Consider the following 13,931-nt stretch of genomic DNA (forward strand, 5'->3'; position numbering starts at 1 on the left):
CTGGGAATCTATCTACTCTTCTACCTCATGCTACGTAAGCCTTTGAGAAACCAACATTGGCTATCAAATGGTTGCAATGGTGGAGTTGGACCAACTCTAAAATGTAGTTCCTGCCCAGTTCTAGCCCACTAATTTGCTCTGTGACTTTGAGAAACTAACTTTCCCTCTCTGTGTCTCAGTTCCTGCCTCTGTAAAACGTAAAATGAAGGGATATACGCACAAGGTTTGTATAGTTATTAGGGAATGGAGGTTGATTTGAAATGTAGGGTTTCCAGATGACAAGGCTTGTATATATTTTTTTCTACTGTGCTATGTTGCTTGTACAAATAAAGGGAGATACCTGAATATGACCATTAGATAGTGGCGCCCTGAGACAGCTTGAAAAAGGCCAGAATGGAGAGACTGGTGTCATGACAACCTTGCCAGTTCCCTGACAGCTGCAGACCCAGAAGTGTGATATCTATCTGGCTTAAAAGTATAGCATCACCACTGTTGCCCCTCCACCCACAAGTGTTCCTAGCTTGCTGCTGTTCCTCCACTCTTAGTAAACAATAATATTCCAGAGGGGAATTCCTTGAGGCTAGTCCTTAATTTCTGTTTTGTTTTCTGTTGTTGTTTTTATTTTTTCTGATCCACCTTTCCAGCTCACCTCATTAGAGTTAAGGGCTGGGAACTTCAAAGTTCACATTGAGCTCCAGTCTGTCTCCAGTGCTTTCGGTTGTGTTTCCCCTCAAGGTCTCAGCTCCAGTATAGGAGGCAGAGCTGGAAAACTTTTGCAGGTCCAGCTCTGTGCATTCGATGGGGTTGTGGACCCAGTGGGAGTGGCTCTCTGAGGCGCAGGAGGCCGTGGTAAAGGAATCCTGTGTGGGGAAGCCACTAGTCGAGCTGCAGTCATCCTCGAGGATAGGGTTAAGTGGCTGGGTCTGAAAGATGCTCTCACTCATTTGGGACTCAGGACTGGTCTCCTTGCTGGGTGCCATGGGGAAGAGAGATTCCTCCTCTGCTGTTTTATCAGCCTGAAACTTCAGCGAACCTCCTGCACCTCGAAGCAGAAAGCCACTGGGTTACCCAAAAGCAGGGGCTCTTCTCAACTGGGCACTCGGTACTGAGCACAAGATAGGGAAAAGTCTGGGAGCTGATTCTCCCCTTTCTCTCCCTGGGGACTAGAGCACGTAGCACCAGGCTGAGGTGACACAGTTCAGAAACATACTTACATTCGGGTATCAGATTGAGGCTACCTGGTACTGGATCAGGGAAAATAATCAATTTCTCTAGAGAAAAGGACACCTTTGTGGGAAACAGGAATTTGATACCGTCTCCCTTGCCATTTGGTCTGGTCTTATGTCTATGTACATTAAGTTATATGGCAAACTAGACTCTGCAGATGGAATTAAGGTTATGGATCTCAAAATAGGGAGAGAATCCTGGATTACTTTATGGATCCAATGTAATCCTGTGTCCCTAAAAGCAGAAGAGGAAGGCAGAGGAGATAGAGAGTATCAGAGAGATGTGGCATGAGAAGAACTCACCATTGCTAGTTTTGAAAATAGAAGGGGGCCATGAGTCAAAGAATGTAAGTGGCCCTAGAGGCTTACAGCTGGCAAGGAAATGGGACCTAAGTCCTTTAACTGCATAGACCTGAATTCTGCCACCTTTGTGCATGATCAAGCAAACAGATTCTCTCCCAGAGACTCCAGAAAGAAACACAGCCCTGCTAATATCTTAATTTTGGCATTGTTTGAGACTCTAAGCAGAGACCAAATTAAGCCTACTGAACTTCTGAGCTATGGAAACTGTGAGATAATAAGCTACTAAATGTGTGGTAATTTGTTATGGCCATGATAGAAAAGTAATACCCCCCTTATGCATGGGTCCAATTCAACATTAGGTCACAAACTGAGAACCTATGGGATGTGTTTGGCCTCTTTGCTTTGGTTGTGATTTTGTTCTTTATTCAAATTCATTGACTATGTTTTACACAATTTCACTAAAAAAAATCCAGATTTCTAAATTTTCTTGAAAATGTAGAAGATCTTGCAACATTAAATTTTTCCACGTGGTTACAAAGAGCTGGAGCCAAGTAGTGGGATTCCCCTTTTGATAAGGGATGTGCTCTCTAGTTTGCCACAGTTGCTACTTTTCTCTCTTGCAATCTTACATTGGATCTAATTCACACATACATCTCATCCCTGTATGTGTGTAAGTCAGTGACTCCTGAAAAACAGTTTTCCAAAGTGAGGAAATGTTTAGCCTTCCTACCCCTTATAAAAACAGTGAGGAAACTGCCTGCCTTCATATTCCAAGCAGGTTACCACATTATTATCTTCAGGATAGAAGGAGAGCAGAAAAGGGTTACCCATCTCTCCTCTCCGGAAGCAGCTCTCTGATATTCTCTCCTTTTCATCTTCTTGACCCTGGAGTCCAAATGCTTCATTGTTCATGTTTCATGTCCACACATCCAGGGCCTAAGCAACAACTCTTATCTGGGACACTGGCCTCCAAAGTCAGAAACAGGAATGTCTACCCTGAGTCACAGTATCCCAGGAGCTAGCAAGAAGTAGACTTTGAGAAAAATCATAAAGGGACAACAGTGTTCCCCGTGTATCCTGCAGCCCATGAAATGCTATATTCATCTCCAATTAAGCCAGGGCACAACCAAATATACCTCTTGGGTTTTTCAAGATCAACTGCTAGGCCCCAGAGCCAAACTGACTAAGGCAAATTTATGTTAGCAGGATCTTCCCACACAAATACTGCTGCTTTGGACACAAAGATGAAAAGGAGTCCTTAGCACTCTTTTATCTAGTGAATTTTATCCTCCCTCTTATAAATAAACTTCATTCTCTGATCTGAGTTCCTGTTTCAGTGTCCCTGACTAACTCTCAGTTCCCTTAATGGCACTGAAGCTGCACTGAACCTTGGTACTCTTGGCTGGAGTTCTAACTCTTTGCCTGGTCCTGACCAGCCACCTTCCCACCTCCTCCATCTTTTCCCTCAGTGAGCTGGATTTTCTGTCCCCCATTCTTGTCTAGTAGCTAAAGTTGTGCTTAATAGAAATAACAATGTTATTGTGACTTTAAATATGATTTTCCATCTGGAATTTTGCATGGCCATCTGATACGGACTGGACTAGACCTCTTGGACATCAGTATTATCTGAGGGAAAAAGTCTAGGTTTGCCGACTCCTCTGGACATAGGGCTTTCAGTTATCCCCATTTGTGAAGTTATTATACTAATAGCAGTTGCCTTAGACCTCAATCACTTTTATTACAGTCGTATCTCAGATATAGCCGAGCCTTCCTCATTCATGACATGCTTTATAATTTATACCTACTAGTATAGATATAAAGAATTGGAAAAAAATCTCAGAAATCAACAAATCCAATCCTGTCTCTTATCTTAAAGATTAAGAAGAAAGAGGTCTGAAGAGGCTAGATGACTTGTCTAAGGTTTCATGGTGATTTAGAGGTAAATGTAGAACCTAGGTCTCCAGATTCCTTTCCTGAGGGGTTTCCCACCATACCATGTTCCTTTAAAAACCCCTGAAACATAATGAACCAGGTCTTCTAAACTCTCAGGTTGGCTTCGGTAATCTCTGAAGTCCCATGCTTTCTATTGCAGCCCCAGATAGTTCCCCAGGCCAACAGAAGACTATTCATGGGGTTTTCAAGCATAGTAGAAAAGGCCCATTATCTCTCAATCCCAGAACATTCCTCTATTCTGCCAATAAGAGCCTTGTTCCTCATTCATGTGAAACATGAAACAGCCACCCTTACCACGCTGGCAATGTCTGTTGAAGAACTGCTTGCAGTAGAGGAAGAAGAGCCCCAGGAAGGCCAGGGTAAACACCACTAGCAGGCTGCTCACCAGTGCAACAAGTGCAGCCTCCTGAGGGGGCACTGTGGGTGCATCTGCCTCCACTAAGCTCAACTGGAAGGCACCTGTGAGACAGAAAAATGGGGGAAGTCAGTTCGTGTGGGCAGTAAACAATCACACTGACCCTGGGCCTGGACTTCCTCAGGCTGTCACCCTTCTCCCTAGGGCCTTCCCCTATTAGGGTGGCTATGCTCATTTTTCTTCTTTCTAGAGCAGGCAAAATCATGAAGAACAAGGCAAAAGAATTTGTATATACTGCTGGTATGTACAAATTAGTACAATTAATCAAAGATGCACATATCCTATGATCTTTCTATGCCACATCTAATTATACAATCCAGATCAATGGAAACAAGCTAAAACATTCATCAGTAGAGCACAAGATAAACAAATCATGATATAACCCTAAAATTTTACAACACTTAGAGACCTTTATGGATCAGTATGAATAATATAGAGGGGAAAAAGAAAGTTGAGAAGCAGAACATAGAGCTTGATATCGCTTCTATAAAACATTATAAAATACATAATAATAGCATATATCGGTTATGAATATGCACATATATCACAAAAGAACCCAAGTATTAAAACATTAGTGGAGAGTATGGCAGAGGCATGGTGCTCACCAATTATCCACATACTCCCATGTGTTCCCCTTATGCCCTTGCAGTAAGGCCATAAGAGTACTTCTGGCCAATGAACTGTGAGTTGAAATGACATGTGTCACTTCCAGACTGAGGCAGTTAAGAACCAATATGTCTCCTCCATCTCTTCCCCTGTATCATCGACCTGGAAGATATATGGTCTAGAGTGCATGGTCAAATGATGTAGGAAGGTCTTTGCACAGTAAAAAGAATAAACTTTTATTGTATAAATTCACTGAAATTTTGCAGTTTGTTTGTTACTGTAGCATAGCCTACCAACAGAATACATACAATTTCAGGATAGTGGTTGTATCTGAGGAGGTAGGGAGGTAACAGGACTCTGCGAGAATCTAAAAGAGAATTCCATTACCTCTGTGGAATCTTCAATCTTTTAAAAAATCTGAAGCAAATATGCAAAATGCTATGATTTATTAACTTTGGATAGATGCTGGGTAATTGCATTTTAATTTTACATTTTTCTGCACTTAAAAAATATTTCTACATGTTTGAAATTTTTCATGATTTAAAAAATATATCACTAATTTTAAAATAGTAAGTAAGCAAATAGATGGTAGACAAAAAAGACAGATGACCTGATAAATGGATAGTGATATAGGCATAGATTGGACCCTGGTTCTTCATTCAGCCTCTTACAAGTCCTCAGCTCTAAGGGCTCCTATATACTTTGTATAATAGTAATACCTCATAAGTGTACAAATATTATAATTTGTAAAGTGCTTCCTAATATCCATTTTATCATTAGACCTAGACACCCACCACAGAAAGTATGAAGAAAAATGATTATCATGACTCACCCTTTTTTCAGAGGTGGGAAATGAGGTTCAATGAGATTGAATGATTTGCACAGAGTTGCAAAAATAATATGTTGTAAAACGAGAATTCTAATCTGATTGCCTTGCTACTCTACATGAAAAGGTATGAGGGGATAGGGGAAGTATTTACTACCCTATCTTGTTGCCACCCCATGGAATGTGGAGAAAAGGGAAGAAGAGAACTGGGTACACACATTGAACTTCAGAGGTGGGAGTCTGCTTCGTGCACGGGATGCACTCTTGCTCCTGCAGGCCTCCAATGCGTGTCTTTCGGTAGAACCTGTGTTCAGAGCAATTAGAAATGGCAGGGTGATCAAACAAGCAATGAACGTGGACCAGTTCGTCCTGGGAAAGCAGCTCCTAAGAATCTTGCCAACCTGAAAGTAAGTGCCCACCCCTCATTCTGAGTTATCTGCCTCTGTGTCTTATTCTGACTCAGAGACCCAGACAGACACTCTACTTCTTCCCCCATTCATCACACCTTGTAGCCAAAAGGAGACCTAATTCCACAAGAGAGGGGTGCACTGCTTTGCTACCAAGTACATCATAGCTTCTTTTAAGTCCACAGTGAGATTTACCTTGAACTTTGGTCTTCGGCTGAGAATGATGATGAAAAAGCTGTCAAGTACTCATCTGTGACTGACAATGTGCTAAGCACTTTATAGAGGGATCTTGGGAAGACACCACTTCTCTCTTCTTGGAGCTTAAACTGAATATTATGTTGATAGGTAGAATACTTCAACTAGGTTCTGAGAGTTGAGGATGGGAGAGACCTCCAACAGCTAGAAAAGCCCAGACAGGCTTGGTCTCATAAAGCAGGCTCACCTGGGCAGACAGTCCCCACAGACAGCATTAGAGGTAGCTGTGCAGTTGACCTTCTGAACACGATTGATGACAGCACAGGTGATGCAACTCTGACATCTGTGGTGGCCCCAACTGCTTTTGTACCTGCGAGGAGGGCAGGCTGTGCAGTAGGCATCTCCACCCTCTCCATAACCACAATCCTGTAGAGAGATGGGAGGTGTTAATATTGCTTTATAGGAGCTTGGAGATGGGATCACCTGTGGGACAAGTGGACATGCACAGAGTAGTATTTTTCAACTTGCAACCTCATTACTAAGTCATAAAACCCATTCACTAGCTTCCAGCCAGCATTGAAAGATAAAATAAAACAAAATAGAATAATAATATCAACTATAAGAGTATACAGAATGAAGTAAAGCTAAGTATTTGTATCAGTCAGCATAGGCTATGCTGTAGTATGGCAAAAATCAAACCCTAAATCTCAGTGTCTTAAAAGAATAAAAGTTTATTTCTCACTCATCATATTTGCCTACCAGGGGGTTCCTGAGGACTCTGCAGTACATCATCCTCAATGGGGTACCCAGGGTTACAGAAGCTTTATTTTTGTGCTTTTATGATTGAAACATTCTGAACTGTGTACAAGCTCTTTAAGTTTTCCCCCAAAAATGACCCATAGTGCTTTACTCACATGTCCTTAGCCGTACATATCACATCATCATTAATAACTACAAAGGGTACAAGAAAATGCAATTCTACAATGTGACAGAATGTGGGGAGCTGAAATATTTGACAAATAGTCATAAGCACTACCCACATCAGTACTGTTTTATAAAAGTTTTCTAGATAAAATGCATGAAAGTATACATTGAGTTGTGACAAAAAGTTATTTCTTACTCTAGGTCATGGTAAAAAAATGTTTGAATGCCAATGGTATACATGAGAGGCAAACACTCTAGTTGGCTCTTATCTCAGCTCTGGTACTAAGTTTGGCCATACTCCTTCCCCCCCGACCCCCAATTTCTGGGCATCAGAAGTCCCAACACTGAGTAAATTGGAATAAATCTTCTCTAAAGATTATTAAAGCTGACAGCCTAACCCCAACAGGAACAAGGTTCCTGCCTGATACCAGTCACAGCTCTTTCTCAAAGAAACAACTCTAGTTGTAGAAGGATATTAATTGTATGCTAGTTGTAGCAGAAGCTGGCTGGTTGTTCACTTAACCTATTTTTTATTTCTCCTGGGAACACCACTAGCCTATATTCTTTAACTCCACTGCAATGAAGTGGGGGCATGTGCATCATTTTTAGCCAATGAAATACGGATACTAATATTGTTTGCATTCCCAGGCCTGACTCAAAAACATGTCCTGTGTGATACTTAAATTTTCTTCATACATTCATTTTCCAGTGCTTGCTGACACCGCTGGAAACCTTGGAATAAATATATTAAGAATGATAGAGGAAACCAGATAAAATGGAGGAGTGGGCAGCTTCAAGCTCTTATGCCCCCAAAGAAACACAGAAAAACAAGCAGGAACTGTCATAATCAATGTTGTCAGAACTCTGGAAAGCATTCAAAGGCTTACATGAATCATGTAAATGTTAAATCAATAAAAAGCCACTTGAAAATAATAGGAAAGTAGTTTTCTGCTATTTTTACTTGTACTTGTTACATCCCTCACCACAGAGCAGTGGCAATCCTAAAGTAGTGTAAGTCTTAAAGTAGTCTCAGCCTGTATTCCTAGTGTGAGACCTCAGTACCTGATTCCAGAGTGAGCTAAGCAAAACTTATTGACAAATTACTGTGTATGTCTGTCCTAACCTCTTTGAGGGCTATTTGAAGGCCTGATATAAGGTATTTATGTATGTTCTACTCGATTCAGAATGCAGATTGGAAAAGTGATGGGCACTCTTTCAAGATGCTGCAAGACAAACTAACAAACCACAATGCCTAAGGCAATGATTATGGATTAAGAAATAAAACAGACTGTCTGAATCTGGAAGCCAAAGCTGGGCGGGGGTTCCTTTAGAAATAAGGACATTCAAAAGTATCCATGTGGAGGAATTTAGAAAGGTATGTGCATACAAGACACATGCTCACAAAATACTAGTGGAGACCTAAAGCTTACATGTCAGGCTGATCCCTAAGTTAAGTGCACATCTGGCTAACTGTTTAAGGAGTGCCTCAGCACAGAGCCAATCTGAAAATGTGATAGAAGTGTGTGACTATTTTTTCTTTTGGTGGTTGTTGTCATTTTTTAACTTTTAACATTCAATGAAATTGCTGTCCAAACATTAGCTGAACATGAGTTAAATTAGCATAGGTTTCAATGACGATGCACGACAAAAAATAGTCCCTACAAAAATAGTTTGGAAAAACACCTAAACAAATGGAGTGCTAGCCTAGGCAACATGGCAAAGCCCTGTCTCTACCAAAAATACAAAAATTAGTTGGGCATGGTGGCATGCACCTGTGGTCCCAGCTACTCAGGTGGCTAAGTTGGGAGGATCGCTAGAGCCCAGGAAGTGGAGGCTGCAGTCAGCAATAACCATGACACCACACTCCAGTCGGGGTGACAGAGCAACACCCAGTCTCAAACAAAATAATAATAATAATAATAATAATAATAATAATAACAGAAGGACTACTATAGCCTTCAACAACACAAATCTAGAAAAAAAATAAATAAACAAAAATGAAACAGGTAAATGTGAGGAAGAGGGGGAATCTAACTTCCAGAGTTACTTCATTACAATACAAAACTGCCCAGTTTTTAACAACAAAAAGTAAATCACACAGTGTAAAAAGAAACAGGCAACTGTGGCCCATTCAAAGGAGCAAGAAAAAGAAAGAACTGAGACTATTCTTGAGGAAGCCCAGACATTGCACTTAGTAGACAAAGACTAAAAGAACCGTCTTAAATTTGCTCAAAGACAAACATGGAGAAAGAATTAAAAGAAATCAGGAAACAACTGTATAAACAAAGTGAGAATATTGGTAAAGAAAAATTGTAAAAAGGAACCAAACATAAATGCTGGAGCTAAAAAGTAAGATAAATGAAATGAAAACTTCACTAGAGAATCTGTGTAGGTAAAAGAAAAAATGAGCAAACCTGAATGTAGGACAATTTAAATTATCAAGTCTGAGGAGAAGAAAGTAAACAGAACATAAGGAACTTGTGGAACATCATGCAGGTGACCAATATATGCATTACGGGATTCCCAGAAAAAAAATAGGGAGATGAGGAACGAGAATGACTATTTGAAGAAATAATGGCTTAAAACTTCTCAAATTTGATGAAAGACATAAATTTACCCATCCAAGATGCTCAAGAAACTCCAAGCAGAGTAAACATAAAGAGACCCGTGCTGAGATACCCTATCAACAAAATGTTTATAGCTGAAAACAAAAAGAAAATATTGAAAATGAAGAGTGAAATTATTTGTCAAGTAAAGGTATTCTCAGTAAGATTCAAAGCATATTTCTCATCACAAAGTGCAGAGACTTAAAGTCCGTGAGATGACATATATAAGTGCCTAAACAAATAAACTGTTAACCAAGAACTATATATATAGCAAAAAACTTCTTCAAAAATAAAAGAATAATTAAAATATCCCTAGATAAACAACAGCTGATTGATATCACTAGACCTGACTATAAGAAGGGAATCCTTCAGGCTGAAATGAACAGACAATGGACAGTAACCCAAAGCCATACAAAGAGTAAATATCTCTGGTAAAGGTAATTGCATGAAAAAATATGATTCCACTTATATGAAATATCTAGAATAGGAAAATTTGTAGAGATAGAGAGTAGAGGCTATCAGGTACTTTGGGGAGGGAGAAATTGGGTTATTGCTTAACGCATACAGAGATTGTATTGGGGTAATAAAAAGTCTTAGAAATAAAGGGGTGATGGTTGCATAACATTGTGAATATGATTAATGCTACTGAATTATACACTTACAGTGGCTAATACAGCAAATTTGAGATTATATATTTTACCATAACCTTAAAAATCATAATGCAGTATACAAAAAACCATGAATTGTAAACTTACATGGGTGAATTGCCTGGTAGGTGAACTGTAGTTTAATAAGGCTGTTTAAAAAATACAGAGCTCCCATAAGCCTGGCTTCCTCAATGGCTGAGAAGAATCCTCCTACTCCCCAACATGGATTGGAATTACATTCAGGAATAAACCTTTAACCTGTTATGTCACCAAACTTTAGTATTTGTTACAGCAGTTAGTATTACCTGAACTAATATTTAAGTTATACTTTCCCAGGAGATGGAAAAAGTGAGCATCAGGCAGGCTCTAAATACTCCTGCCATTCTGTCCCTGTGTTTGCCCACTCAGGTTTTACTCAATGCCTTGCAGCCTCACTCACAATGATCCCATCTGCCAATGGGATCTGATATGAGCGCTAGCCATTTTACTCTAAGTTTCTTGAAAAGGCAAAGGGTTTCTTGTAATCTCTGCTAACTTATGTGCACCATTGGAATGCTGATAGCTTCCATATCTGCTTAAAACAGTGAGCTGAGGGTCAAACTATTAGGAAATATAATGTAGTGACGAAAATCCCTGATCCACGGTAATGAAGACCTATCTGTAACTCCCACTTTTATCACTGACCAGCAATGTGACCTTGGACAAGTCATTGGGCCTGAATTTTCTCGTCAATCCAATTGTAAATAATGCTATCTAACTTATAGGTTTGTTAAGATTACATGAGCTGACCAAATGAACAAAGGGAATATCTCAAAGCAATGGAGAATAGCTGGTTTTTTAAATAGGTTATGTTGTATAACTGAATGACAGTATGAAAAATGATAAAATTAGATACATTCCTCACACTATACACCAGAGTAAATTCAAAATAGATCAGAAATTTATAGATAAAAATTAAAACCAAAAAGTACCAAAACAAAATATAAATAAATTTCTCTTTAATCTGGGAGTGGAGAAATTTTCTCTAACTGCAATTCAAAGTCCAGAATCAATAAAGGAAAGATAGATAGATCTAATTACATAAAAATTTTACAAAGTTTCAGGGTAAAAGATCCATAAGCAAAATTAGAAGATAAATAACGAACTAGTAAACAGATGTACACCATATCACAGACTAAAGATTTATATTCCTAAAATACAGAGCTAGTATAAATTAACAACAACAACCTTATAAGAAACTAAACGTACATTCACAGAAAAAGAAACACAAACAGCTCTTATTTAGATAAAGGATGTCTCTTAACCAGATACACACACACACACACACAAACACAGAGATACATATATAGCTCTGTGTGTGGGTTGTGTGTAGTGCTTGTCACCATGCCTAGAACGTAATAATCCTTCAACGAACAGATGAACTTTAGGTATTGTTCTTCTGGAAAGCAAGTTTTTATTCTGTCTATAGCAATGGAATCAGAAGACCTGTGCCTGACTCCTGACTTACTCACTTGCTAGAGAAGGAAATGACAAAAGCAAGCAAGCATTTATTGAAAGTTAACCAATAAGTTGAGTGACTGATTGATTGATTAATTGGTTAGCACTCCCTTTTATTTTATTGATTAGCTCAGAAAACATTTTTGAAGCAACTACAATGTGTGAGGATGCTATTCTGAATATTGTGACTAAATAATTGAATCAATCATACAAAACTCCACACACTCATGAATGTATATACTTGTTTATTTATAAAACCTTATAAGGGTGCATTATAATCCATGTTTCACAAATAAGCAAAATTGAGGCACAAATTGTTTGCCTGAGAAGCCTTTTCCCCATGGGCTTGAGATTCCCCACCCACAACTAGAGACAATAGGCTACAGGGGGCACCAGATATTCCACCATAAGTACCCAGCTCAAATATTTCTTTGTCTGGTGGGTCTGAGATTCTTTTCCCCCACATAGGAACAGGTGGCTGGGGTATACTGGCAAGTGGTATCCTACTAATAACAAGTAGTACAGTATGGGAAATGTTCTTTGACTCCACAACTCAGACACTTCTTTATGCTGACCTAGATGGACTAGTGACCTGGCCCAGGAAATCTTCTATACCTGAGGCAGCAAAGATAAACCCCACAGATTACAAATCACACTACAAAGGTCCTGGAAATTAAATAGTCTTTAGAACTGCAGCTCACAAACATAGGCTAAAACCTGTATGCTAAACCTAAACAGATGGCTGCCTGATAAAGTAAAAGATTTAAATAGGACCCTGAGTCTCCTGACATAAATGACAAAATGTCAAGAACTCAATGAAAAAACACCCATGAAAATAAGAATAAGGAAAATCACAACACGAATGAGAAAAGTCAATTAACTGACAGCAACTCTTAGATAAAGCAGATGTTGGAATGATTGAACAAGGATTCTAAAGCACCTATAATAACAATGTTTTAAAAAACAATTTAAAATTCTCTTAAAAATAGAAAACCTCATCAAAGAAATAGAAGTATTTTTTTAAAATAAGCAGATGGTAATTATTAAAAATAAAATGACAGAAATTTTAAAAACTCACTGGATGGGCTCAGTAGTAGAGAAGAGACAGATGATAGAAACAGTGAACTTGAGGATAGAACGATAGAATTTATGCAATATGAACAACAGGGAGAAAACGGCAAAATAAAACAAAATGAACAAAGTCTCAAGAACAAAATATAAAACAATCATATTCTCAGAATCTTATGAAAATAAAAATTTTAAAAATGTTTATCTAAAAATATTTTCGAACAAATTGGTAGAAAACTTCACAAATTTGGTAAAAGACCTACAAGTTAAAGAGGATTAACAGACCCCAAATAGAATAAATCCAAAGAAATGCACACTAACACACATCATAATAAAACTTCTGAAACTAAAGAAACTAAAAAATATTGAAAATAGCCAAGAAGAAATGACATCATCTATAGAAAAACATCCATTCAAATGATACGACAGTGTGTTTCTATCAGAAACCATGGAGGCCAGAAGGAAGAACTACATTTTTAAAGTACTGAAATAAAAAAACCCGTCAACTGCAAATTTATATCCAGTGAAAGTATCCTCAGAAATGAAGGTACATAAAAACATTCTCAGGCAAAGGAAAACTAACATAATGAGTTGCTAGTAGGCCTACCCTTAAATAATGCTAAAGGGAGTTCATAAACAGAAATGAAATGATTTAAAAAAGAGTGGAAGTGATAAAAGAAGAAATCTTGGTGCATCAGGAAGGAAGGAACACTGGGAGAGAAAAACTATGGGTGTATAAAATGCACTGTCTTTCTCTTCATACATTTTATAAATCACAGTTGATGATTAAAGCAACTTTAACAAAAATTAATCTGATATTTGTGACAATGATATTTAAAAGTGGGGAAAGTAAAGGAATCTAAATGGAACAGATATTTCAATACTTCACTTGAAATGGCAAAATGTTGATACCAGCTGACACTGAAAAAGTAACGTGTTAGTTTTTCATGTAATATTCAGAACCACCTCTAATAAAATGATATAAAGAGATACACTCAAAAAAACTACAAATAAATCATGATGAAATCTCAAGCAAAATGTTCATGTAACACAAGGAAGGCAAGAAAAGACAAATAGAGGGACAAAAAAGAGAGAAAACAAACACAGAAACAGAGAAAGCATTTTTTTCATGTGTCTGTTGGCTGTATGTATGTCTTCTTTTGCGAAATGTCTGTTCATATCCTTTGCCCACTTTTTGATGGGGTTGTTTGTTTTTTTCTTGTAAATTTGTTTGAGTTCTTTGTAGGTTCTGGATATT

At 38.4% G+C, this 13,931-nt stretch overlaps 1 protein-coding gene across 2 annotated transcripts in view; it reads right to left on the minus strand.

The window, feature by feature from the left end:
• Positions 1 to 659: 659 nt before the first annotated feature.
• Positions 660 to 13,931, minus strand: part of EDA2R (ectodysplasin A2 receptor) — a 43,277-nt gene continuing 30,005 nt past the window's right edge. The window contains exons 3-7 of one of the 2 annotated variants that reach the window (XM_011966771.1): positions 6,179 to 6,357; positions 5,548 to 5,633; positions 3,777 to 3,941; positions 1,215 to 1,271; positions 660 to 1,042 (exon numbers count right to left, since the gene is read on the minus strand). In XM_011966771.1, the coding sequence (XP_011822161.1) occupies positions 660 to 1,042; positions 1,215 to 1,271; positions 3,777 to 3,941; positions 5,548 to 5,633; positions 6,179 to 6,357 (870 nt within the window). The remainder of the gene's footprint in view (positions 1,043 to 1,214; positions 1,272 to 3,776; positions 3,942 to 5,547; positions 5,634 to 6,178; positions 6,358 to 13,931) is intronic. The other variant, XM_011966778.1, reaches the window with a different exon arrangement.

The sequence above is a fragment of the Mandrillus leucophaeus genome, unplaced genomic scaffold (genome assembly GCF_000951045.1).
Source record: "Mandrillus leucophaeus isolate KB7577 unplaced genomic scaffold, Mleu.le_1.0 Scaffold1191, whole genome shotgun sequence".
Classification (NCBI taxonomy): domain Eukaryota; kingdom Metazoa; phylum Chordata; class Mammalia; order Primates; family Cercopithecidae; genus Mandrillus; species Mandrillus leucophaeus.